Source organism: Seriola dumerili, unplaced genomic scaffold, assembly GCF_002260705.1.
Source record: "Seriola dumerili isolate Sdu_G_001 unplaced genomic scaffold, Sdu_1.0 BDQW01000047.1, whole genome shotgun sequence".
Classification (NCBI taxonomy): Eukaryota; Metazoa; Chordata; class Actinopteri; order Carangiformes; family Carangidae; genus Seriola; species Seriola dumerili.
Genome location: NW_019174302.1, coordinates 1,074,795 through 1,101,929, shown reverse-complemented (window position 1 = coordinate 1,101,929; position 27,135 = coordinate 1,074,795). Strand labels below are relative to the sequence as shown.

The 27,135-nt window shown below is 43.1% G+C and overlaps 2 protein-coding genes across 4 annotated transcripts in view; both read right to left on the bottom strand.

Moving 5' to 3' along the window:
* Positions 1-1,929: 1,929 nt before the first annotated feature.
* On the bottom strand, positions 1,930-17,484 carry LOC111217840 (phosphatidylinositol transfer protein beta isoform-like). Of its 3 annotated transcripts, none has more exons than XM_022739828.1 (12): positions 17,447-17,484; positions 11,991-12,021; positions 10,739-10,884; positions 9,563-9,654; positions 9,307-9,314; positions 8,389-8,463; positions 7,349-7,432; positions 4,740-4,817; positions 4,519-4,623; positions 3,926-4,048; positions 3,516-3,602; positions 1,930-2,361 (listed from the first exon to the last, which is right to left on the bottom strand). In XM_022739828.1, the coding sequence occupies exons 1-11, from the start codon at positions 17,464-17,466 to the stop codon at positions 3,555-3,557; spliced, it is 810 nt and encodes a 269-aa protein (XP_022595549.1). In that variant the 5' UTR covers positions 17,467-17,484; the 3' UTR covers positions 1,930-2,361; positions 3,516-3,554. The 3 variants fall into 3 exon arrangements, with proteins under 3 accessions (XP_022595549.1, XP_022595548.1, XP_022595551.1); XM_022739830.1 differs by having other exon boundaries at positions 2,337-2,361; positions 3,543-3,602; XM_022739827.1 differs by lacking the exon at positions 3,516-3,602.
* Positions 17,485-20,473: 2,989 nt separating this feature from the next.
* The window catches only part of LOC111217852 (tetratricopeptide repeat protein 28-like), a 115,358-nt gene continuing 108,696 nt past the window's right edge, over positions 20,474-27,135 (bottom strand). Inside the window, exons 26-34 of the mRNA XM_022739851.1 lie at positions 26,817-27,064; positions 26,492-26,616; positions 25,332-25,409; positions 25,077-25,236; positions 24,793-24,869; positions 23,699-23,828; positions 22,980-23,087; positions 22,242-22,875; positions 20,474-21,613 (exon numbers count right to left, since the gene is read on the bottom strand). Coding sequence (XP_022595572.1) covers positions 20,497-21,613; positions 22,242-22,875; positions 22,980-23,087; positions 23,699-23,828; positions 24,793-24,869; positions 25,077-25,236; positions 25,332-25,409; positions 26,492-26,616; positions 26,817-27,064 — 2,677 coding nt within the window. The 3' untranslated portion in view covers positions 20,474-20,496. The remainder of the gene's footprint in view (positions 21,614-22,241; positions 22,876-22,979; positions 23,088-23,698; positions 23,829-24,792; positions 24,870-25,076; positions 25,237-25,331; positions 25,410-26,491; positions 26,617-26,816; positions 27,065-27,135) is intronic.

Genomic DNA, 27,135 nt, shown 5'->3' with positions numbered 1-27,135 from the left:
TCAAATCGAGTTTTAGTAAATCCACCTGTCCTCATGTAATGATGATATAACGGGTCCGCGTCATGCTTGTGCAGGTGTGAAACATGTCAGCGTTCCTGCGGGTCAGAAACGTCCTGCATAGTTTGACACATCTATTTCGTAGCTGTACATTCGTAAGCATGGATGAGGTACAGTTAAACCGTGGTATGAGCAACAACACGTGGACAGTTTGCTCCACTTCACACACACACACAGCACACTGTCCACAGAGCTGACGTCAGCTGCTCTGACAACATCACGACTTCCTTAAAGTTACTTGTAGCAGTACAGTATAATATGATAGACCTGACAACGCCTAGTAGCTGTGAATATCCCATTCAAGTCAGTGTTTGTATGTACAGTTTGTCCACTTCTAGTTTAAAGTACACTTATAACCCTCTTTGCACCTGTCCGACACAGACCACACACAGATAGCTCACAACGAAAACCTAAGAAATTTTGGAGACACTCATACCTGATTGAATAAACAAGGTCTTAAATCGCAGCTGTAGAACTGCGCTAAGCTACGTCATGATCATAGAAAACAATCACTAAATATTTTCACCTAGAGCCCGACGGGATCCGCACAAGTTCAAAGTAAAGACGGCTAAACTCAGCTCTCGCTGCGACAGAACGGCTACAACCTCAATCAATGCAGCCACAAAAAAGAAAAAGAAAAGTTGTGTGAGCAGGATGAAGACGCCACCTGTTTCCAGATCAAGGCTCGTACTAGATCACCCAACACCGATCTACACTGTAAGAGTCAAATCTATCTAAGCTTCGCCAAAGCAGTTTCATCCTCAACTAGAACCAGTCAAGAAAAGCTCAGACCGACCTCGAACCTTCTCCAAGTTAAGGTCGATGAAAAGCTTAAAAATTCAGTATACATGGTGAAAATAAAAAATAAAAGCTATGCACTCAGAACGCTTGTCAATCCACAGCTGCAACACACATCGCACATCTGCCTGGACCCATTCGCTCTGTCAGCTGAGAGAGGAAACGGTAGTTTGAGAGAGATATAAAAAACTGCCTTGATTCATGCACACGGCAACGCACAGACTCTCATCCTCGTTTGTTTTAGTTTTAAGAAAAAAGAAAAAGAAGAAGAAGAAAAGCTTGTGTGGAGGCAGTGGGAGCCTCCAGTTAAAGCCCTAGCCAAGGAGAAAGGACATGCAGCGACAGCATGAAGCCGAGTTCAACAGGCTGAGCGCACACGCCGCGCACACGCCTCCATATCAAGCTGAACGTTCTCGTCTCAGTCCCAAGAGTGACAGTCCTTTAAGAGTGAAGGCAGTTGATAACACAAACAAGCACACAGATGCACACGCTAACACACAGGTGTATTGTACAGACTCTCCTAGAGGGCGCTAACCCCCCCCCCCCCCTCTAAAATCAACACAAACAATCCACTTGAGCGAAGCTGCACTGCAGCGACTACACACATGCAACGACAGTTTACTGAGGAGTTGCTGTTGTCCACATGCACTTGTGACGGAGAGCGGGAGGAGGGCCGGTGTGCATGTTGAAATGTGGGACGTGTGTGCATGTGAGGAGGGAGGGGCGGGGGGTACGATAGCAAAGAATTACCTATCATGCATGAGCATTATATCTGCTTTGAACCATAAACAGACATGGGTTAGCCTCAAAACTCAAAACTGTAAAATAAAAATAAAAACAGAAACATCAGTATTCCCAACCGACTGCCAGACAGAGGGGACAGTGAGACACGGGGGGGGGGGGGGAAGCTAGACAAAGTTTACCTAGCACGAGAAATGATAGACGATACTGGAGGGGGAGAGACACGGATTTAAGTGGAGACAGAACAGTTTTTTTATAAAATACAAGGAGGGGGGGGGGGGGGGTACATGGTCCAATACCTGCTAAAGTCATCTGATACCAATTTTTGTGGGAATCTGTTTCGCTAAAAACAACATTCTAATTAATTTAAAAGGCTTGACTTTTCTGAGTCACGGTTTACACACCTGAATAAAAACAAAGCCCATTGTAATAATAAACTAACAATTACATATCAGGCAATTAACGTTCTGTGCAAAGAGTTTTTTTTTTTCTTTTTTCTTTTTAAATGTATGCAAAACCATGTTTTTTTATTTTCGGGGTGAACAGGAGGCTTGTGATTGGGGTAGGATCTGTACAGTACTGTTAACCAATCGTGTCAAACCCCCCAATGAATCATGTGAGACAGGAAGAGAAGAGGCGACGTCAGGGCCACTTCCTCATCGTGGTGGACGTGTCTCGGATGACATCATCGTGACAGGGTTTGGTTGATTTGCCTCATTGCTCATGAGCAGCACTGGTGCCTCGAATCGGACCTGTTTTACGCAGCTGTGGGACGGAGAGAGAAGTTTTATGTTCAGTTCGGTTAAAAAAATAAAATAAAAATAAAACACAGACTAGATCTGTCATGCAATAAGCCATGCACATGCAGGAAAATCAGCTGACTTCTAAAAAACGAAAAAAGGGAAAACATTTCAGCGAGGTGAGTCGTTATCTTTATCACCACGGTGATCACCACAGAAACATCAGGAGGGAAAACGAAGTGAAAGCACAGAGAGTGACGGAGCTGAAAGAAAACGTTAGTGAGTGTGAGCGAGGGCGACTGATGGGTTTATGAACAGACACTACAGACCATGGCCCTGTTCTTTGTGCGTGGACGACCAAGAAGCCTGGAGTTCTTTCTGGAGACGCTGTCCTTCAACCCAAACCGGCACCAGTCCGGTTAGATTTCTTTTAAAAGGCACATCAGATACGACTCTTTTCTTTAGAGGCTCCAGTAGAAAAAGACTAAGCAGCTAGCAGCTCTGTGAGGCTAAATGCTAACATGCTGAGGCTGATGGGAAAATCAGTTTTGCAGGACACTGAATCTTTGAGCTGATGATGGTGCAAGATGAAAAGTAGTTGCAGTTCATCCTGAGGGACACACAGACGTCTAAAAATCACAGATGTCAGCCTCATGTGGCAGCAGAGGAAGAATAAGTAAATAAAAAATATCAGGGGATCACTGAAGTTAATGAGATTCACTGTCTGGGGACCATGAATGTTTGTACAAAATTTCATGTGGACAGATAATATTGTTGTTGAGATATTTGACAGACATGTTGAAATGAAAATCTTATAAAAAAGTTTCATAAGTTGTGAGTAAATGACGAAGGTTCCTCGGCTTTAACTAACGAGTAACGAGCACCCGGCTCTACTCATGTCAGGAAAACTTGATGTTCACGTCCTGGTTAAAGAACAGAGCACATGGGATGAAAAAGAAAAGGAAACACAGCAGAAGAGACGTGAAGCACAAGGAGACCTGAAAACAAACAAACAAACAAACAAACAAACAAACAAAACAAAACAAAACAAACAAACCCAGAGATTTTTTATCGAGTTAGACAGCAGCTGGAGAGCGGAGGGGGGGGGGTTTATGAAAGGCGTGACGTGGCGGAGGATGAGCCATGCAGCTGCACCACTGCTCCTCTGTAGAGACTTACTCAGCCTGCCTCTAGTGTTTGACCTACAGTGACGGGCCTCTACTCGTCTGTTGCAGAGGTCCCTCGCACATCTCCCTTCTGACGCATCTGATGTGAAATTCAGGAGTAAAAAAGGGTTAATTCAAGTAGATTTAAATGTGTTGCGTCGGCTCCGGCCGTCTGCTCTGAGCTCAACACGATCATCTGTACGATTGGAATTCATCCTTCGCAACAGAAATCATGTGGAATTACAATTACAATATTTCTACTGCATTCTTTTATTTCTGCCTCGAACTCAAGCCACAGTAGAGTCCAGCTGAAGTTTGTGTGTGTGTGTGTGTGTGTGTGTGTGTGTGTGTGTGTGTGTGTGTGTGTGTGTGTGTGTGTGTGTGTGTGTGTGTGTGTGTGTGTGTGTTTGAGGAGTTAATTACCTCCTCGAGCTCTTTCTGAGTCTCCTCCTCCATCCGCCTGATGTCCTCCATGGTCAGACCCACCCATTTGTCGATCCAGCAGAACAGCTGGCGGTGGAAGTTGGTGAAAATACGCTTTTCTTGCTGCAGAGCGAAGGACAAGAATTAAAATTCAAGTTAAAAAAGGATTAAAGATCAGAAACATGCAGGACTAGAGCAGGGGACTCGTTTCCATCTCCAGTCCGTCTACCACTTCGATATTTAACAAGCAGGAGACGTGAACTATTTTTACATAATTACAGCTGATGCACTTTTGCTTTGCTCTTGCCCTTCATCATCTCTTCTTCAACCTCAACTGTGCTTTAATCTCTCTCTCTCTCCTACAGGTGCAGGGATTTTCAGTAAGTAATACTGACATGTTTCTGAAAGCTCTGTCTCCCTCTGCTGTGCAAAACAGAAACAACAGCCGTCACTGAAATCAAGGCAAAGCTGTGGAGATGTTGACGACGATAAACAAGCTCAAAATTCATGTTGAAGTTAACAGACTTAATAAATTATAATTTTCTGTTAAAAACTACAATTAAAACATGAAGAATAAGAAGACACTGCATTACCCTGTGGATGAAGTTTTCCACTTTGGTCTGCAGACCCCACCACCTGAACTTGACGGTGACCAGTTTGTACGCACACATGTAAGGACAGTCTGTCTTCAGCTCGTTCTGGGAGGGAGGGAAAAACACAGAGTGAAGAGCACAGGTCAGTCAAAGGTCCAGGAGGACGGAGCGTGAACATCAGGACGTTCTCAACATCTGCTTTCTGTTCCTGTGTCAGGTACCTTCCATTCAGGGCCCAGAGGTCCTCTGTCTGTCTTGGCAGAGTGGAAAAGAGCGGGGTCTTCTTCTGGCTTATAGTCCTGAAAGAGACCGAGGAGACATCAGCACCCGGCAGGAAACAAACCTGTACCTGAGCCCCACCTGTCACCCACAGCTGCTGCAGGAGGAAACTGCTGTTGCCGTTTTGTCGACAGCAGGAAATGTGCTCAGAACTAATTCACAAGAGTCAAGTACAGACATAAAACAAAGAGTCACATCAGAGATTTTCAAGAGAAGAAAAGCCGGCTGTTTATCATCTGGATGTTTGGAACATGTAAGAAGGAAATGACCAGAGTGTTTTCCTCCGAGATCTTGTGTTTTGTTTCTGTTTCTTCAGCATTGAGAGCATCGCACCAACTTGTTGAATGCTTTTCCTTCCTCATAAAACATTTACAAAGCTGATTTTTTAAATCTTAAATCACACAATGTTTCCATCCACAGTTGCTGCCTTGCTGTCTTCTTCTTCTTCACTGAACTTTACAGGACGAGTTCAAAACGATACTCAGTCGTCCATATTTACACAGAAACAGATTTTGCTTGCTGTACTTGCTCCTCCTCCTCATTCTGGACGTTAAGTGATTCCTATGTAACGTTAAGTAACGGGAGGCGAAACCCACAGTTATTTTAAAGTTGATCCGAGGTTAAAATGAAGCTTCAGCATCTGATTTCCAGTGTTCAGTACAGAATTCCCTCTTTGTGTTTCCTCAGTGTTTCCGTGCTGAGCTGTGCGGGACAGACCGTCACACACAGAGGGAGTCGTGTTGTTCAGACTGCTCCGGCCTCATATTCACTATTTTACACAGAACAAGGTTTGTAGATGACGAATGAAGCACATGAGGAAAGGATCTCTTAATCTCCAGCAACAGAAACCTGTTTGAATATTCATATTGGCACCTGACTGTTTTTTTAAATCTGTGAGACTTCCCTTTAAGGCCTGAGAAAATCCTGATAAACTCATTGGATCATAAGAAAAATAGTTTTGACATGGCGTAGTGTAATTTCATTAAGGCACTGAACTCCTCCACTTTCTCCACAACAAGTTCAGACTCGTCGGTGCTGACTCGCTCATACTGAAGCTGTGCAGTCAAGAGTGTTCACACTCCCGCTCTCAAACACTGAAGAATCAGCAACCGCAACACTGCGTTTACACTGCAACCCCCCCCACCCCCCCAACGCCAACCCCCAAATCCCCGTCCCCTGAGCTCAAGGCTCACTGTGCTGTTTTAATCTATCAGGTCTGTGGGGAAACAGTGGCGAAGACCTGGAGCAGATGGACACTCAGATTAAGCCTCAGCCTCAACACTGATCCACTTAAGTCATTATTGTGGAGGAGCCAGTGTAAGAAACGCTGTGACCCACCTGGGTGGAAATGGCTTAATGCCTCCTTTTAGATTTTAAACCATGGGCAACACGACGGTTCAGGTTTTTCCTGACTGACAGTCGCCCCCGTTCAGCGACTAAGTGGTTTTAAACAGCAGCGGTGAGTTTTATTTATTGGTTCTATTTAACACAAAATGAGACTTTAGTTCCAACGCTCGCTCTCCTCATCAAAACCTGTCGACATAAATCAAATGTTGCCAAAGCAACTGAATTCTCAGGTTAATGCCACAGTGTTGAACCGCTCAGCAAAGACACATAATAATAATGATAATAATAATAAATAATAATAATAATAATAATAATAATGATAATGTCATGTAACAGATAAATGAAAAGGTGCGTCTCCTGCAGACCAGCTGCTGGGAGCAGTGGGGGGGGGGTTTAATGTGATTCAGGTACATTTTGAGACTCACAGTTGGAGCTGAAGGAACACTTTCTGCGATGCGTCTGCACTGCATTAGAGTCACTCACTGATTGTTAATGTTGATGGATGATCAGCTAATGACATCATCCACTCAGGCCTTAATGGTCTGATTTGCAGTCCAGGGAGAGAGCGGTCTGCGTAAGCAGAGATGAAATACTTTTATTTATTTGGCCTGCGGACGCAACAAACAGTCACACGCTGAATGAGCCGGGGACGCAGCGATTACATGCTGTTAATCAGCCAATCAATGATCATATCGACTGTGAGCAGCTGAGGATGTGATCACTGACTCCTGATACTCCTGCTGATTTAAAACAGTGCAAAATGTGAAAACCTCTGACCCAATATAAAACATGCCGTCGTGACCTTCATGCATTTAGGACGTGAATAGTTGTGAAATTAGGATTTTTATACAGTCCATACAGAACCCCCCCCCATCATTGATCACATCTACGGAGCCTGACTCCTCATGCCGGGAGGGTCAGTTGTAATAACAACTGCCACAAGAAGAAAACAGAGGGAGGAGATTATTATCTGCCATGATAAGTATGGATAAATAAAAAAGCATCTGCCTGGCTGTCCCTGCTCCTTCGTCAACCTGTGTGACCACACTCCTCCTCAGGGTGGAGACACCCTGCTGGAAATCTCAGGTGTCAGTTACCTGCTCATTGTGCCGTGTGCTCCGCTCACCTGTATATAATGATCACACCTGATCCACTGATTTAATACTTTCAGATCTCAGTTTATAAAAAAAAATAAAATACTCACCCCAGACGCCACTTCTTCTTTGTTTGCAATATCTATGGGAACCACCTCCACAGTCCTCCACGTCTGCTCGTCCAGGTCATGGACCTGCCGCCGAGAGAAAGACAAACAATTAGAGCCGTAACGTGAAAGATCCGCTGAACTCAACACGGGCAACAAGGGACATTTCTCTTCCTCAGCGACGCTCATTCAAATCTGTTGTGTGCAAATCAAATGAGATTTAAATCCAGACGCACACGGGTGTATTTGTATTGTAACTTGTGCACACGCATCAACCTGTTCAGCCCACAGAGCGGCGGGGAACTGGTTTTTATCTAGGTGAACTTATTTTACACATGAGGTAATGTTTACTCATCATGATGTCATGACGGTCTGTGAGAGCAGCTGTCGACAGTCTGAGGAGATAACCCTGATATCCAGAGCTCAAATCATTCGCCGATTAATCAATGAGACAAACGGAACAATAATCAGCAATATTTCAATAATCCATTATTAGAATTATTTCAGTTACTGTTTAAAACAAACATGACAAGAAGTTGCTGTTTTTCTCTGTTTTATCTTTAAACATCTTTAGGTTTTGGACTGTGACACTTCGATCATTTTAAGGGGCATATTTCATTATTTTCTGGGATTTTTCACAATAAGTGATCAATCAGTTATTAAATAAATAAAAAGCAGCTAAATAAACAATAAAAAAATAATCATTAGTTTCAGCCCCAGTGATGTCATCAGGGTTACCTCTGCAGAAAGCCTGCGTCATAAACTGGGCGCATATAGTTTATCAGTGTGATGAAAAATGCTCTCATGTTGCATTATGGGAAATGTAGGATGCAGAGATTCGGGTGTGTGACTCAACCTTGGGTCTAATAATCAGATTATGCCAATTTAAGGAGAAGACAAAATCTTGACTTGGACTTTAAGGAAAATTTTAACTTGAGGTGTTTTGTGCAACGCAGCCTCCGTTTCTCACGGGTCACCTGACCACGTCCGATGGAGGTGCAACACTCATCCCTTTAAACATTATGACTCTTCTGCTCACTTACATTTTCTACTGTTCCCATGTCAGGTTTGTGCCACGTCTCAATCTTTATCATAAAGTCGTCCTTCATGTACTCGTTCTGAAAAACAGGAAGAAACGCACAGAAATTAAAAATGAAGTTCAAGCCTTTACGCAGAAAGCAGGTATTTCTCCAGACTGACAGGTACAGCTGATCTCAGCCGGGACAAACCGGACAGAGAACACCATGAATGGAGTTTCTCAGAGATGTACTTAAACCCTACGGCTAAATCCAATTAACCAATCAGACATTTAGACTGAAACAACACGGGCGAAGCTGCACTGCTCAGCTTGAATCTATATTTAACCCTAGCAACAGTAGTTAGCGAGCAGATAAAGTACAGCATTATCAGGCTGTGAAAAACTTCAGGTAGAGAGAGAGAGAGAGAGAGAGAGAGAGAGAGAGAGATAAAGATAAAAACAGAAACGTTTCTACACCATCTCGACCTAAAGGCCCAAATCAAACCAGGATTTAAAAACAGCTAAATCTATTTATTTTAATAAAACTGCAGCGATCAGAGGAAGTTGTGTCAGATTAAACTTTACTGAGCTTTCAGGTGTGTTTTTACACCGCTGACCAGAACGAGACGTCTTGTCACTGCTGAACTCTGAGGGGATGGAGGGACAGGAGAGATATCTGTGTTGCAGCAGTGACTTTTGTTCAACCTCCTCTGTGGGAGCATTAACTGCTCCACACAAGAAGAATGGTTTGCAAACCGTCAAACCGCAGGACACGACGGGACAAATGCCTCTTCTTAATAAATTGTCCCGTCCCATAGAGCTTTTTTCCTTCCTTCAGTGCCTCTGTATTGACTAAAATGATTTACAGTCCTGAATACAAAAGAAAGCTGAGAGAAGCTCTTCAGAAATACGTGCAGATAAAAGTTTGGCAAAAACAACTCACCGTCACAACTGCAGAGGAAGGACAAAGGGAAACAAGAGAGAGAAAAAAAAAAAAAGAGCATCAGTATCAAAAATCAGTTTGACATTTATCATCTTAAACACTTCTAAATTGCACAAAGAAAAGTATATAAATGTATAATATGCATAAAATCTTTGAGAAGCCATGAATACCATGCAACTATGACCTTTCATGTTCATCATGCGAGCGGTGAAAAGACACCGATTATGAAGCGATTTATCCCCCAGCATGAACTTACTGGTGCGACAGTACGGGTAGGCGTTCCAGGCCTTTTCATGAAAAACTAATGCTCCCTCTGGTGCAATCATCTTCACGTACCCTGGGACTTTACTGCAGGGAGGGAGACAGAAGACAGACAGTCAGTGCATCGTCATTTCATAAGAACTACCACATCCACAGGTCGGAAGCAGAGTGTCACTCAAAGCCTCCAATAATCCTTCTTTGTCTTGTCTGCTTCTAATGAATCGCCCTTTTTGCTGTTGGTGGCACTGGGCTGAAGCTCTGGTCCGAAAAACAACGTACAACACCTATTTCCTGCATCATCAAAGAAGCAGTCGTACAACACACAGAGGGCGGACAAAGTAAGAGGAAACACCTGACGGGAGCAGCCTCCGTCCTCCTACTGCTACAGGCACATTCTGTCTGTATGTAGTTGGCATATTAGACCTTTGATTATGGAGGAAGGCCTCAAAGCTATTTCAGGACTGAGACATGAAAATATTCCTGGATTCGTTTGGCATTTGTGATCACAGATTGGAGAACGGTGTTTGCACTGTGAAGGTGAAGCTGCGTCAGTGAAAATAGCTGCTTATTGTGGCTGTAATTCATGCGGAGTTACCATCACACCTAACGTCTCCCCTCAGACGGCTGCCAGTACAGTTCTGCCGTCAGATTTAACAGCTGGCAGCCGACGCTCTGTGTGTTAACAGCTTCCTGTGGTCCAAACAAACACGTCCAGATGGAGAAAAAGCAAAAAACAAACTCTGATCGTGTTGCTCTTCCCACTGCTCTGGGTTTTTATGTGCCTTACTCACTTAGGTTACCTGTTTGGGGAGTTGGTCAAAGACGGTAACAGTGCGATAAATCCCTGCTTTGTGCAGAAGGTAGATATAAAAAATAAAGATTTCTAAGTAGGAGCTGTTATTTATGGCTGTCGCAAAATGGTGTTCCCTCAATTAGGAGACACAGAACAAATGTTAGTTATGCCTTTAAGCTCTGTCTCTTTAAACACTCAAATGTGTTCTTGTGAATAAACAGCCAATCACCAGCATTATTAGATCTTGGTCCAAGCATGCTGCGTGCTGATTGGCTCACTGACACTGATGAGATTTACTCATTTACTCCTGAAGTTCGATACCCAGCTCTACTCGTAGCTGACCCTGGAAAAAGAACCCACTTTATTCCACAGACTTGCCTCTTTAGATGGTATATTTTATGTGTGTATTGTCCCTTCTCCCCATCCTTCTCGTAGGGTTCGTTCTTCAGTACTTCAATTCCTTCTCCTCCTCCCGTCTCATTCTTGCTGGCCTCAGCCACAGAGTACAGCTGCCCTACTTGATACTGTGAGAAATGGGAGCAAGAGGAGAAGACACACCCTGAATATACAGCGACAACTACTGTGACAACTGCTGTGAATATTTGCTGGAATAGGCAAAGACTGAGCGAGTCCCTGAGGCCAGTGCAGGCTCTGTAGAGATGCAGTACCACTGACGGCCACAGAGAAATGCCTAGATTGTATTAAACTCTTCAAAAGAAAAAAAAAAAAAAAGCTCAAACTTGTCTTTTTAAAAATGGAGATGACAAACAAGTTCACATCTAAAAGGAGAGATGTTGTCATCCTGGTGAAGACACATGTGTTTGTGAGGCTCTATGTTGTTGCATTAGTGCGCCTTGATCCACTATTTATGAATCCATTAACAACCAAGGTGGCAGCGAGCTATAAACTCAAATCATGCTTTGATCAACCTGGAAAAAAAAACTAAACAGACATCGCTGTTTTCCTGCCGTCTACGGGAAAAACATTGCAATTAATTTTCAAAATAAACTTCCTGCCTTCATTTGGACTTGGAGGCCTAATGAGGGTGCTTTTGACAGGACGTCACTGCTGATACAGTTACTGTGAAGGAATGTTAAAACTAGCTTGGCCTCTGCCTGTGTTCATTCTACAGAAAATCTTTATTTTCATGTCGAAAAGATGCATTTCTTGCTGCCAGACACTAAGTATAGAAGGCTGTGAACTTGGGCCAGTGTCTGATGTCACTGGACAACAAAGTCTACGCTCAGATGAAAACTGAACAAACTGTGGTAAACTCTTTCTTGTGAGGCCAAATAGTTTAAGTATGTTCTCAAAAACAAATGAGTATAAAAATGTGAGCGCTATTAAAAGCGAGATGTCACAGAGATTGAGATATTTTTAAAAGGCTGGGTCCAGTTCTCCCTGCGAACGCCACCACCAGCCTGTCACACAAATACCAGCGCTCCCTAACAAAGGCTATTCTGTCTTAGCCCCAGACTGAAGCCTGAGTGGCCGAGCCTTCTGTGTACAGGAGAAAATCATTACGAAGCTACGACCAGCTCGACATACTGTAGCTGTAATCTACATTCTTATTATCAAAAAGTGACTCGTCATGTAACATTAAAGAGGATATGGAGGTAAAGATACTCACCTCTTCGACAGACACCGGCAACACTACACGGCTGAGAGAGGGGAAAGAAAGGGAGAGGTGGGGCAGGAAATGAAGAGAGAAACAAATAAGTTAAACCCATTAGTAACTAATTCATAGAAAGTGGTGCTTCCTGTTTAATTTCCTGTGATTATTCACAGATTTAAGTTCAAATGCTCGAGCACTAAAAAGCATCACAGTCTCTGAACGCACCATGACCAGACACGGGTGGAAAAGCATGAAGTTGTGGGATAAACTTGATAAACTTTTGACCCTCCTTGGGAAAAACTGAAGAGGAAAGTCCCGAATACTGAGGAGCACAACTAAAGTAGAACACTAAGACTGGCTTTGTTTTTACAGCAAGACAAGAAATACTAATATATGAAAAGGAGTTCAATAAAAAACACATCAAACAGAGCTTTATCTGGATAATTGTAATATATAGCTAATTAATAAAGATTTATATTTATCCAGTAATATTGCAGCCCTCTAAGAAGTTAAATATTTAATGTTTTATCTTATTTAATTTTGGGTGGTTACATGTATTTCGTACTGACACCAATGGTTTTAAAAACAAGTTGCCCCCCCCCCAACACAAAATACTCGTATAAATTACAATTAAATATCTTTTACAGCAGCTGAAACTGCAGTTTAACCAGAGTGCTGATTATATCTGGATATTACAGTTTCATTCACTGCACACACAAAAAGAGGACATTTCTTCTTCTTCTTCTTCTCTCTCGGGCTACACTTCCTCCTTCTCCTCTCACAATCCATACAAATCCTCTGCTGTGATTGGCAGATTCAGGACCCCACCCTTAACCTACACACAGACTGACTGATGAGGCGACGCAGGCTGAGAATTTGGCCGTCTGTCGGACAAACTCAAATCTGAGCGGGAACTTGAAACAACTTGAAAAACGGCTATATGATGTTTTTATAGCCAAGAGAATTAAGAGAGAGTAGACTATTATAAAAACTGCAAGGACACAGGTCACAGGTCAGGGTGTGAGGGAACTCTTAACAGCTGAAAACAATTAATGGACAGAAAATAAACTGGCAATGATTTTTCTAATCAATTAAATGTTTGAGTCATTTTTTTCCCCCAGTTTCTTGATCATGTTTTATTTAATTGTAAATTAAAAACCTTTGGGTTTGGGATGTTGGTCAAACAAATTGTAGGTGTTATCTTGAGCTTTAAGAAATCATAATACTGTTTTTATACATGTTATAAAATTAACAATTACTCGAAGAATTGAGAATATAACTGGCAGGTTAATGAATAATGAAAGTAGCCGTTAAGCTCCACCAACAAAACATCCTGAACATCTGCATCTCCCAGCTCTTATGTGTCATTCAACGACTTCTTTTGTTCTTCAGGAAAAAAAACACAAAAAAAAAAAAACAACTTTACCCACTATATTGTATTCTATATAAAGAATACTTCATAATATATAAATAACCTGTCGTGATACATAAAACTTTCAAAGACAAAAACCAGGTTTTGGCACCGACAGTCATGTAAGTGGAGGAACAATGTAGCACAACTGGAAAAACAAAGGCAGAGTGCAGTGTTTGTGCTTTTGGCTGGCGGTGGTGTGCGGCGCGCTGCAGCTTTTGTAACAGGAGAGAAATTAACATGTTGGCTCTGGCAAATGTGCAGAAGTATCCACTGCATGAGATTTTCAAAACGCAACAAATCGAGCGGACTGACCACGTTACAGCTGAGCAGATTTAATCCTGCGCCGTGAAGAGCTTGGAGGTTTCGCTCCAACTGAAGTTTACACACCTGTTAATTTCCCTGATTAGCATATGTCAGCACGAGATGAGAAATTAATCAGTGGAACCACCAGTGACACACCTGCTCTTCCTGTCATATTCACCATCGTCTTCTGCAGGAGATTAAAAGTCTGAAGGCCTGTGACACGCTCACACCCCTAACTACTGAAATGACACCGGTTCTCTTTAGCGTACAACTAGGGATGTTAATGATTAATCAGTTATTGATTATTCACTGATAAGAAATTGATCCTGATGTGCCAGAAAAATAAACAAAAAAAAAACGGACCATGTGAAGTGTTTTAAACCTTAAAAATGGAGGAGAGACATGAACGACACAATGTGGCCAGTGACAGAAAACTGCTTGCTATTTGCAGCATTAGCAGTGAGTGTCAGGCGTTGATTAAACAACCAAATTAACTGTGTTTACACTCCTCAGGCGGCACAGAGAGGGTCTGCGCTGGTGTGTGTTTTGTTGTATTATGAAGGGCAAAACTGTTTGAATGGTTTAGCACCAGCTGACCAGTCACCATTCAAGTGGCCTTGTAACCTGTAGTTACATAAGCTCCAGTGTAAATCCCAGTACAGACATCACAGACACCTGCAGCACAGGTACCTGGATGCTGACACACAGAGGAGGTAACCAGCCTTTAGATGAGTTTTAACTATGAGTGGTCCGATTCATTTCTCTTTGCTACGACTAACAGAACTACAAAATCAACCGTGAAGTTAATCTAGAGCTGAAACGAATAGTCCAATTAATCAATTAGTCAATCAAGTGAAAAACCAATAATCTTCAACTATTTTGATAATAGGTTAATTGTTTAAACAATTTTCAAGCCAAACATTCACTGACTCCAGCCACTCAATTGTTTTAGTTTGCTGCTTTTCTTTGCTTTAACTGACACTAATCTGATTATCTTTGGATTTTTGTTTGTTGATCAGACAAAGCAAGTAATTTCATTAGAACATAATGAATATTTTTCACAGTTTTCTGATTTTTTATCATGATTAATTGATAATCATCAAAAATAGCAGAGTGATCACTTAATTACACCATACTATGACTTGCAGACCTAATGCACCTAAATGTACTGCATAACGTGTGTCTGTCTATCATGAGCAAAGCTGGATTTCACAACAGTGATAAGAACTCTCTCTCACATTATTATGTAAGTGGTGACTTTACAGTGTGGGTTTAAGCAGGTTATCTTGTGAGTATAACTGCATTAACTGCATTGAAAACCAATTTATGTCACAAAATGTCTTTTACAATTGCGTTGTATTGCAAATGTATATAAAAGAAGGTTTTGTAGCCAGGTTTGCACAAGTAATCAGATTTAATTTGGTGCTGACTTAGTGATCAAATGCAGACGCTGCCTAAAAGACACTGAACAGGATAAAAATGACTGTAAAGTTGAATCAACATCTGCCAGTAAACAAAAACAAACACTTTAACTTTGTCAAACTGTCACTTACTGCCAGGCTTTTAATAGTGTACAGTTCAGTTTATGGCTGCAGCATCACTAATAACACAATCATACAGGTGACTGTGGTGGTATGACAGAGCTCTCTCCTAGATGCCTTTCACTTCTATTTGGACACAGTGAGGAAATTAAATTGGCAAAGCTGATAGTGAACAGGCTTTTGTCTTTGTGAGCGCTTTAAGATATAGGCTGACACATTTTTACCTTCATCAACTGATCAACATCTTTTCCATTCACATTTTTTTCCTTCTGTATATGATAATCTCCTTGTAAACAAGATTCCTGCTATAAACGGACTGTTGCTATTGAGTCACAACATGCAAAGCTGTTGCTGTTGTCATGAATTTTACCGCTGGAACTTGTAAGGACATGATTTAGTCTGTTTCCTTATTGATTTTACTTTGAGTGAGATAGTTCATAAAGAGCAACAGGAATGAGTCTTAAAGCCTGGAAATAAGTCTAATGTCTAATTACTGGATATTACTGTGTAAAAGTGTTAAGTTAAAGCATGTTGGAACTGTGCTACACAAATACAGTTAGTGTTATTATTACGACAGTTCTTATGTTGCTTTTATTTATTCTTTTGTAAAGCATTCTGCAACCTAGGTTTTCAAAGGTGCTATACTTAAATAAATAATTGTGTACTTACTTAGTTACAGCTACTTTCTGAGACGTACAGTATAAATGGGAGTTTTCTAAGACTTTTGGACCCCACTGTATGTCTTATAGAGGAGAATAAATGGTATGCAATTGATACCTTAGATTAAACTCTGAGATAAATGTTGCTCCATCTACCTGCTGTCTGAAAAGCATGCAGTGTTGAGCAGTTTTCCTGCTGCAGTCTTGATCAAGCCTTCTTTTTAAAATTGATACCAACAAAACTGATCCATCACACCTTAGACCACATCCTGGGAACATGAAAAGTCTTCTTGTTGCTTCAGTATTTACATCTCTGCCCTGCTGCATTTGCATAGTTAAACATCTCTCCTAACAAACATTTGTTATTTACAACTGAAATCTAATTTGTGTTGCATGTGATTGACAGAATAAGAAATGCTAATGTTATGACAAAATTATTTGGAGGTCATTAAAATATCATCCGAAGTGGCTTGTTAATTAATGTTTTTATCTTATAAATCATGACATATTTCTCTCCCTTATACCATAGTATTTCAACGGCTTTTAACAATAAAGAAATTTCGGTATCGATATTGATATCCTGGTGCTGGTATTACTTGATACTGAAACCAGATTTGTGCTATAGATCACGGTAACAACAGGTACCGTTATCTGGAGCAGATATATGTTAGCCACATAATGAAAGCTAGCTTTACGGAGTAAAAAGTATATAAAACCGCACAATCCCAATGTAAGTGATTTAATTACCGCGGCAGCATTACTCTAGTGTTAGTCTTAGCCGCCCAGTTAAAGGGCTAACTGTCTAATGCTAGCGCCAACAAAGTAACAGCAAAGTAGTTAGTCCTTCCATAACCTCACGCTAGCTTGAAGGGTACAACTGCTATGTGGTATGGGCCGATATTTGAGGATAATTCCTGCCGAACCATTTAATAATGCCAAGGTTACGTGTAGTTTAACTACCGATTAGGTTATAACTTAACAGTAAATGTTAAATGTGTGCATAACAGATGAACTCCGTGGTCTGAAAATTGTCATGCTAGCAGCTAGCCGGCTGCTACAGCTAACTTAGCTAGCTAGCATTAATGGTAAATCCGACGGAGAAGGAACCTTAATCTGTCACTCACGGGAGCGAAGCTTCACATTACGGCACTTTATGGATATTACACGCCGCTAACCGGCGACCGGGCGATATATATAACCATCAAAGTCATGTTAACAAGCTGAATGTGCAGATTGTTTACGTGTAACCAGCGCTGTCTTTTTTATGTAACTCATTTTCATTAAGAAGCTAATTATCCCCTCTGCTGCTACAACTCAGGCTAACGTTAGCTCGCCCTAGCAACGCCTAAAAAAGACCGGTGTGTCCCGTTATCCACGTCCCGATCCACCCTGCTCAAAGCTGCCTTTTTACGGGCTGCGGGGATGTAAAATCAAGCGAACGACAGCAGTACACGAAACACACATGTTTACGCTTCAGTAATGAGCTCTTGGACAGATGAAAATGACACTCTAAATGCGCTAAAAGGCAATTTTTTAAAAGCACTTCAGACTCACTATTCCTTGATGAGCACCATCTTCGTCACCCGGGCTGCGGCTGCGCAGTGGGTGTCGACACCAGATAGAATTATAAACAAGATTGTCCCGCCCCCTGGACGAATCTGATTGGCTGAAAAATCCACACCATTGTTCATAATACACCATGTATGTACTGTATTACAGTGTTTGACTGTATTATGTATTATAACATATTTACCCAAACTGTGATTTACAATGGTCAACTGATACTGTCAGTAGTTGGAAATATATTTAACCAAGTATTGCACTTAAATACAAATCTCAGATACTGTACTTTACTTAAGTACTTTAGTTTGATGCTACTTTATTCTTCTACTCCACCACAGTTCAGAGGGAAGTATTGTACTATTTACAACATATATTTGATAACTTACCTACTAGTTACCTACTTTAGTGATATTATTTATTCAGCATATAGAGGTTAATAAGGTTAATGACAATTTTACAAAATATATGATCAGTTTATAAAATATGATGCATTGTTATACAGCATATAAAGTAGTAAACTTTTGTACATTAAAGTACATTTTGTTGCTAATACTTATGTACTTTTACTTAGGTCTAAATAAAACTTGTAATGTAATACTTTCACTTGTATTAAGAGTATTTTTATAGTGTTGTTTAGCTACTTCTACTTAAGTAAAATATGCAAATACCTCCCTAATCAGTGCTGTAATTTTACTACAACAGTCCTGTATTATAGGTATTTATGGTGATTTTATGATACCTAACAGTCAGACAACTTATCATACTTAATGGTGTTTTTCTAATTACATATTTTATCTATAGTTTATCAGTATTGCCTCCAGGGACCTCTTGTGTGCCAAGGGATAATCCATAAAAAAAAATTACCATACACCAAACACTCCAGTTTTTTCTGCAGACAGCTGTGTATTTCTATTTAATGCCACTTTATACTGTACCTGCAGTTCAGAGAGAAATGTTGTACATCTGACTTCACTACATTAATCTGACAGCTGTATTTACTTTGCACAGTCTTATAAACAACACAAAATGTAACCAACAAGCAAATTATAATGAATTATTTAAGCAGGATAAGACTTTATGAGACGTTATTGGTCCAAAGGGGGAAATTAACAAGCTACCCAGCAGTATATTAAGTAGTTAAATTATACATTACACATTTAATAATAAATATATATATATATTTTAAATGGGCCATTTTGCGTAATGAGAAGTTTTATTTTTGATGCTTTAAAAATATATCAATGCTAATACCTTTGTACTTTCAAGTTAAATTTTGAGTGCAGGACTTTTATTCCCCGACCTTCTTTCAGGTTGTGACGTCCGATTGTTTAATGTCTAAAAATGTATTTTCTAACGTTTTAACACCCTTTTCTCAGGGTTTGAGGCCATTAAGAGTTTTGATAAGGTGATCACTTAGCATTACTCCATCTATTAATATCACATTACTGTTATATTTGATTCAAAAAATGACTTACATGCCACAAGTAGACTACTTAAGTATTTAAGTAGGAAAATTAAAAGAACATTTTAATTTAAATACGTATCTTTTAAGTCAGTATCTATCATCGAATGAGGTAACATAATGGTGATTGAGCCTGTGACCCACTGAGGAGATTGTAAAGAAGTGCTGGCATTTTACAGCTTTAAGAACTGGGTGTCTGGTATGACAGAACTTGGTGGTTCAAAAACAAAAATGCAATTACCATGAATGGCCATAGGTGTCGCCAAAGATAAGGAAAAGGAGACCTGTAAGTATGAACAGGATATATTCAAACCATTTACTTAACTTTACTGTTACAAGTTGGAAAAGTCCTGCTTTAAAAATGTTCAGTAAAGTAAATATTATATTATTGGATTACTTTTGCATTAATATGTAATGGTACCTAAATGTTGTGGCTGGTCAGGGTGGAGCTAATTTTTGAATCTGCTTCATATTCTAACAGGTGATTTAATCTATGTATGCCATGGAAATGCATTAGAAAACATTGATAAGTTTTTAGTAGAAAATCTGAATCTAAAAAGTAATTAGTACCTATAGCTGTTGATTAATGGAGTGGAGTGAAAAGTAAATTATTTCCATTTGAAACGTAGTGATGTGAAGTATAAAGAAAAAAGTAAAAGTAAAAGTGAGTCACAATTGTATGAAGTTATTTTTAGGATTGAGATAAATATTAATACTGATTTTTCATTTAATTGTTTCCTTGTTTGAGTGGAAATAATGTGAAGATTTTTTAGCTACATTATGGATTTATATAATCAAAACAAGACAAGGAAAGGAACATTTTTATTTGTTAACTTCTTGAGAATTGAGAAATGTCTTAATAGGAGTCTGGCACTGCTGCAAAATTGTACATTATAAAGTGAATGAAACACTGAACACGGAACTGATCACACTTCAAATCAATAAAACCCATAAAAAAGAACAATTTCTTTACTTGAACCTTGTTTTAATTGTCTTTATAAAATGTGTAATAATGACTGGAAAACACAGTTTACAAAATAAATGACAACAATAAGCATCGGTAATGACATTGAGCAATAACTATTACACAATAAATCAAGATCAGATTCAGGTCAACGCACACAAACACAGCGAGCGTTTCGGTTGACGTGAAACGTCCTCCTTCTCTCAGGCGCTCAGTCGACAGACCGCAGGTCAGGATTTCTCTTCAGTGTACATGGAGGCATTGAGACACATGCTCTCTCGTCAGTCATGGAAACACACTTAAAGCCAGAGACTCGACGCGTCACCTCGAGTCATTTTGTCCTTCCAGCTCTCTCTAGAAGAAGGCACAGTCATCACATTCAAAACATCAACATCCCTTCACCAAAAAAAAGTAATGCCATGTAAAAATCACTGTCAGTATGAAACAGCACTTTCTTTCTTTCTTTCTTTCTTTTTTTTTTTTAAATCCTTGTCTTCAGCAGGTTTTTTCGCCAAAAACGGTCACTGACAAACCGAGAGCTCCTGTCGTTGTACAAACACAGAAGGTGAAACAGAGGATTGACCCGCTGGCTCTGGGGGCAAAAAACCCAAACGCTCAACATTTAGAAGAAGGAAAAAAGTGTCCAGGCGAGAGGAACTTGTAGCCGTTCCCAGAGGGAAGTCTGATGCCTCCTTTAGAGTTTGTGGGGGCAGTAGAAGGTGGAGGTGGGGGCGGAGGTGGTTTAGCCTCCAGTTTTTGGTGACCGTTTGTTCTGCTGTCAGTGTTGTGGTCCTCGGATCTTTCTACGTTTTTGCTGAGAGACTCGTGTTTGGGCGAGAGATTCAGCAAACCCAAAACATCCTTCTGAACTGTACTCATTTTTTTATTCCCCCCTCGGAGTAAACTGGCGGCGCAGGGCGCCTCGTGTTTCTGGCTGGCGTTGGCCCAGAAGGTTTTTAAGTTATGAATCGCCTGGACTTTATGATCCTGTTTGGACTGGTTCGGTTCGGGGGTGTTTGCGGGGCTGGACGAGGCTGAGACGGATCCTGTGGAGGAATAGGAGAGGGCCGGCGACGGGGCGCTGCCGGCGGGAGAGCGGGCAGGTGAGATGTGGGCGGTGTAAGGTGAGGTAGGGTATCTCAGTTTGAGCTGAGCCTGCGCGTGCACGTCAGGGGACCCCGTGGAGAAAGGCGAACCCTGCTCCTTCGCAGAGAGGGATAAAGAGGAGGAGGAGTGAGCTGGACTGTTGTAGCCGGAGCTGATCTTCTGCAGCGAAGAGGAGCGGGATGGAGGTTTGGGCCGAGTCGGGGGAGGTGTGGAAACCGAAGGGGAGAGGGGTGAGAGGTGACTGGGGAGAGAGAGGGGAGAGGAGCACGCTTTCAGACTGGCTCTGCTGGGCGGTCTGCTGAACGCGCTGGTCTCAGAGGGCTGAAAGCCTCGTGCCCCTCCAGCGGGAGTCAGAGTCGGGGTTGTGGGAGTGGAGAGCGATGGCTCTCTCCCCTCAGGCCTCTGCAGTGTCTTCCCTCTCAGGTTTGCTTTCTGCAGACTCTCCACAGCTTGCATGTGGCTCTGGGTCTCCTCCAGGATCTTCTGGGCCAGTTCCTGGGGATCCATTTGTCCCGCAGGCCCCGTCCTCTCCTCCTGGGACTTGACCGTGCTGTCCGTCTCAGTGCTCGACTGGTCCGACTCGGAGCTGCTCACCTTCCCTTTCCCAGTCCTCTGAGAAGACGAGCTGGAAAGAATTTTAAAAAAAGAGCTTAATTAACAAACTCAGGAACAGGAGTTATAATGAGGCTCCTCACGTTATGATATGGGGCTGTGAATATAGAGAGTTGTGAAACTGTCAGTACAGAAGTTAAACTGCTGCATAAGCCAAAGGGATAGGATTGTATTTTTTCACATGTGAAGAATAATTTAGCGTCACATTAGGTTAGCGCATTAGCATGTTAACATTTAGTAATTAGCACTGAACTTGTACTCGGCTGATGGGGATGTCTTTAGTTTTGCAGGTATCTGATGATAAACCAAAGATAAACTTGGTTTATCAAAATTAAAATGATCAAATCAGAATTTGGCTCCAGATCAAAAGTGAAGAGATTAGTTGGGATTAGTTGGTCAACCTGTTAGTGGAGCTGGGGGACGAATCAGGGGACGACCACAGTTATTAGGATTCATCTCCTGTGGGACATGAATATGAAACTATGCACCAGATTTCATCCGTCCAACAGCTGTTGAGATATTTCAGTCGACACCAACATGGTGGACGAACCGTCTTTCTGACGAGAACTCTCAGCGACTTGTCGGACTCTGGATCTCTCGTCACTGATTCTCTCTGACTCAACAAACAGAATCAAACTCACATTTCCTGCCTGAGGTTGGGGCCAGGTGGAGCCGGGGGCAGCGGCGGAGCTTTAATGGGGGATGTCGGTGTGCTGATGCTTCCCTTGGAGGAAATTGTTATGGGATACCCGTGACCCCCGTTAGATCCTCTCCCAGCACCGCCTCTGCCGTGTCTGTGTCCCGCGGGCAGCGGCAGAGTGTCACAGTCCCTCCCCCCTCGTCCTAACGGCTCGCTGCTGATGATGGAGTAACCCTCGTACTCCTCGTCCTCGCCTTCTCCTGCCGCTCCTCCGTGAGTCGCGAGTCGACCTCGTAACAGGCCGCCTGAGTGGCAGTGCGAGGCGTAGAGGCCCGCCCCGCCGCGAGGTCTGTCCGGCTCCTGTTGATGCGAGCGCTGGCTGATGATGTCACTTCCCGCGGGCTCGGGTCGGGACAGGAAACTGAGGGAGGAGGCGAGGGAGCTGAGGCTGTAGACGGAGATGGCGTCGCAGGAGAGGTTGTCCGGGCAGACGGGGGGCAGGAAGGAGGGCTGAGGCGGGTAGCAGCCGAAGGAGAGCGGCAGAGAGTGCGGCTGGGAGGCGGACTGCGAGGACGACAGCGACTCCAGCGAGGACGAGCTGTCCATGCTCAGTCTCTTGGGAAGCTCCGTGGAGTCTAAAATAAGACAGGGGAAGGACGTGAGGTACGAGGAGTAAAGACAAAGATTCAGCAGGATTCAGTTGTGAAAGAAAAAGTTCACGGTTCAGCAAAATGCTCACCGAACAGAGCCAGAAGAGACTGGAGGGCGAAGTGCATGGTGCGTCTGCTGGCCTGTTTCCCGGTCTTCAGCACCACCTCCTCCTGACCCACCTCACAGAGATCGAAACCTGACGGACACAGGAGGAAACAGAGAACATGTTTGAGGATGTTACCACAGTCTATTTAAGGGAGGGAGGGAGATCTCTCTCTCTCTCTCTCTCTCTCTCTCACACACACAAGCAGCCCTCACACCACCTGTCTTCTTCTTCTTCTGCTGTTCTGAGGATGTCGGTCTGGTTTGTCCTGATTAGTTCAGTTTTGATCTATTTTGGGTTATTTTATTGCATCTGTTAACAGCTGTATTGATCTCGTACTTTGGAGATTAAGATTTTTTAGAAAACTTTACATTTACGTAAAACAAAACATGATGAGCTGATAAAACCGGCTCCAGCAGATGAAGCAGGTCACATGAGCTCGACCTGCTACAACAGTAAAACACTGCGTACCACTTTCTGTTAAAAAGACACAAGTTATTATATAAAGTTTATAAGTGATTAAGTCTGCACTTGTACGTTTTAATAAACTTGTCGGACGTCCTGCAGCTGTTGTAAAGTAGCTACACACTCGACGTGACCTCGGGGTCATGAACCCAGTAATTAAAAGACTGATGGAGTCAATTAACGACAGTGAATCGGAGAGAAGTGAAAGCGGAGCTGAGTTTGTTCTGTTGATGACTCACCGAGCGCGGCCAGGAACTCGTGGCAGCCTGGAAGCCTCCAGAGCTGCACGCTTATCGACACTTGAATGGGAGCCAGTGAGAAGTCTTGCTCTTTGTCGCCTGACTGCAGCTGCACCAGCACTTGGTGAAGCTTTGGGGCGGAGAGAAGATACGATGAGGGAGAGGAAGGTTGACTGAAAGACATCACAGAACGTGGACACACCTGTCTGCCTGCGACTAAATGTCTAACATCACATTTGAAAACATGCAGGTCATATAATCGATTCTGACTTCTCTCTCGTAAAGCTGAGTTTGATGCAGCAGCCACATCGCAAACATCTGTCAAATAAAACACTAGCAGGCAGCTCAGTGCTCTTATCTCCTGCCTGGACCAGCATTAAACTTTCTCTGAACTGGAGTCAGTAACGTCGTCGGGAAACACTTACCATTCCCACCATGCTTTTAACCGCCTTTGTGAGGTGGGTAAGAGAGAAGAGGAAACAGAACTTCAGTGGTTTAACTCCTGTGTAAACGTTGGGTTTGAGTCACTGCACACTCAGCCATGCATGAACGATGACTCGCTCGTGTGTCGATGCTATCTGCAGAAAGCCACGTGGTGCCGAGGGCTACGACTAGCAAAGTGTAACCCGGGTGCCTGTCACTAACACGTGAATGGGTGGATATGAAATGTTTCACTTCAAGCTGAAGGTGGAGGTGAAGATGGGGCCGGTGCGGAACATGTCCACAACAGAGTCACACTGAGACACTGAAGCTAGAAACACACATGCAACGCTCACACGTCAGTCTGGTGAAGTCAGAGTGCAGTTACTCAGATACTCGCCTCAAGCACAGTTTTGAGGTATTTGTATTTTATTTTTGGCTTGTGGCGTCTTTTAATTAGTGTTTAATTAGGTTCCTTCGCCACATGTTTCAGTCTGTGAGAGAAAAGTTTCCCCTCTAAACTTCTCACTTTCCTTTAAACGACTATTTGAGGTAAAAACTAAAAATATTCCACAGGCGACATTGGTGCCTTTGCTTCGGTCAAGTATCTGAGTAAATCTTCCACCAGTGTTACGAACAGCTGTGACACCGCAGTGCATTGTGGGAGGCGGTACCTTGTGAATGAGCTGCTCTCCGGCCTCAGACGCTGTGACCAGTTTACAGAGCGCCTGCAGAGCTGGGGGGGTGAGACCTGAGGGAGCACAGGAGGTTAATTACAGATTCAACATCATGGTCATGAATATTTTCTGCTGTAACTTTTTACAACTGGTGCCGTGACGGTCTGATTGATCTGAGAGCTCAGATTATTTATTCTACGTCCTGGAGGCACAAACACGTTGTTATTCTGTCAGTGTGATTGACATGAGAGACATTTTGAGTAATGGACAGGCTGTGGTACCGAGCAGGGACTGCAGAGTGGTGCTGCACTGCTGCAGCCGGTCCCCGGGGTCCGATGTGGGGAAGAAAACCGCCGCGGGGAGGCCGGCGCCGCTACCGGAGAAGTCCAACCGGAAACCCACCGCAGACAGGAGGGCCTGCCACCCGGGCACCCCGCCGACCTTCAGCCCCCCGAGGAGAGAACACACACGGACGTGAGCGGAGGACACGGTGTGACATTTAAAGACAAAAGAGGTAGAAAGACCAACACGCAGACCTTATTCTCGACGCTCTGCTGCGACGTGTACATGGCGTTACACTGGCCGCTCTGAATGCGCTGCAAAGACTTCTCGACCTGCAGAGACACAGAGGTGATTCATGGAGTTTAATGGCCGTGGGATTTTCTGATGCGCGATGATGCGCCCGGAGCTGCTGTTTACAATATGACATTTAGGGGATTTCAGACGTGGACGTGTCAGCAGCACGCTCTGATGGAGGTCTGACAGACGGAGCGCAGCATACGCCCGCCATACCAGGTTTACACTGATCTTTGTGAAAGCTGAGCAGAGTTTTTTTTCCCATCAGCCTCAGCAACATGGAGGAACGTGGTTGCAAAAAGCGTTAATCCTCCTGCTGCCGCATTTATCTTTTGGAGGGATGACAGTCATTTTTTTCTTCAGCTGTATCGAATGAATGAATCAAAACTTAGTTTGAATCAGTGTTTTGTTTGTTTGATTGATTGATTGATTGATTATTGCGACTGTCCCCAACAACCTGACCCTCAGCTTTTTGGCGTGTAAGTCTGAACCTGATGTCTCTCATGTGTGAAGACGCAGCTGCACAGTGTGACTCATGATGCCTGATGTAACAGCCTCCTCCTGCCAGTGTGATGATAAACTCAGAAGGACTCTCTCTTGTTCCTGAGCCTTTTTTCCTACAACAATCTTAAACTCAGTCCCAGAGTTGCTCTTTGTCTCCCTCTTGCAGTCGTCTTCATTTCATCCAGAGCAGACTCGACCCCTGAGCACTGTAAGGTAAATCTGTGCAAGTCGTTTTGAGACAAAACGGCTCAAACAGGAAGTTTTAGTCTGAGACCAGAGTTAAACCACGTCTGTGAAACGGCCCTGAATTTATCATCGCACAGGACGAAGAAATTCAGCAGCTGTTCAACATCTGAGAAGCTGGTGATTCATTTAAAAAGAAGGAACTTAAACGATGAATCAATTATTAAAACTGCTGCAGATTAACTCCCTGCAGAACCACTAATGTGTTCACTGTGTTACAGTCAGTGTTGTCCTTCCTGTGGCTACCGGCGCCACAGAAGAGTTGGTTGTCCACTCCTGACGTGACTCCGAGGTGTAAATCTGATGCTGATGGGTCCAGACTCCTGTAAACTGTGACTCTGTTAATATCTGCAGAAGTGTGAGCGTGTCTCACCAGGTGCAGGAGCACTCTGAGGGCGTCCCTGGCTCGCTCTGGGTACTGCAGGATCTCTGCCAGGGCTTGGCCCACCAGCGACATGGGGCTGTTCAGCTTCACATCACTTCCAATCAACATGTAACCTGAGGGAAAACACACACCGGTGGATGAAACACAGTCACTGAAACACTGCAGCCGGAGCGTCTCTCTGCCGCTTGTGTGTGATTTGTAGATGTGAGAAAAACAAGAAGGGCTTTTCATCAGAGACAGAAGAGCTGCGCTTCATGCTGTCGGATGATAGTAAGAGGACCTTGAGTGTCTATGTGCAGGGCTGTTTGCTCACCCGCCCAGTTGGAGGGGTGTGAGAAGTGCTTGCTGCTCTGCAGCGTCTTCATGGCCTCGGTCAGAGCTGCGCTGGCTTTGGTGCCGTTGAGAAGAGCTGTGTAGAAGGTGTGCGTGAACAGTTTGGAGGCAGCGATCGGCACAGGCCACAGAGAGACACACACACACTGGACGCCCGCGGCCAGGAAGGCTCGGGTCAGACCCACCACGCCGTCGGCCGTCACCCTGCTGCTGGACTCCGGGTACAACCTGAGGAGAGAAGTCAGAGCTCAGGTGATCCGTCCGGCCCGACAGGATTTGTAAAATGTTGAACCTGTGGA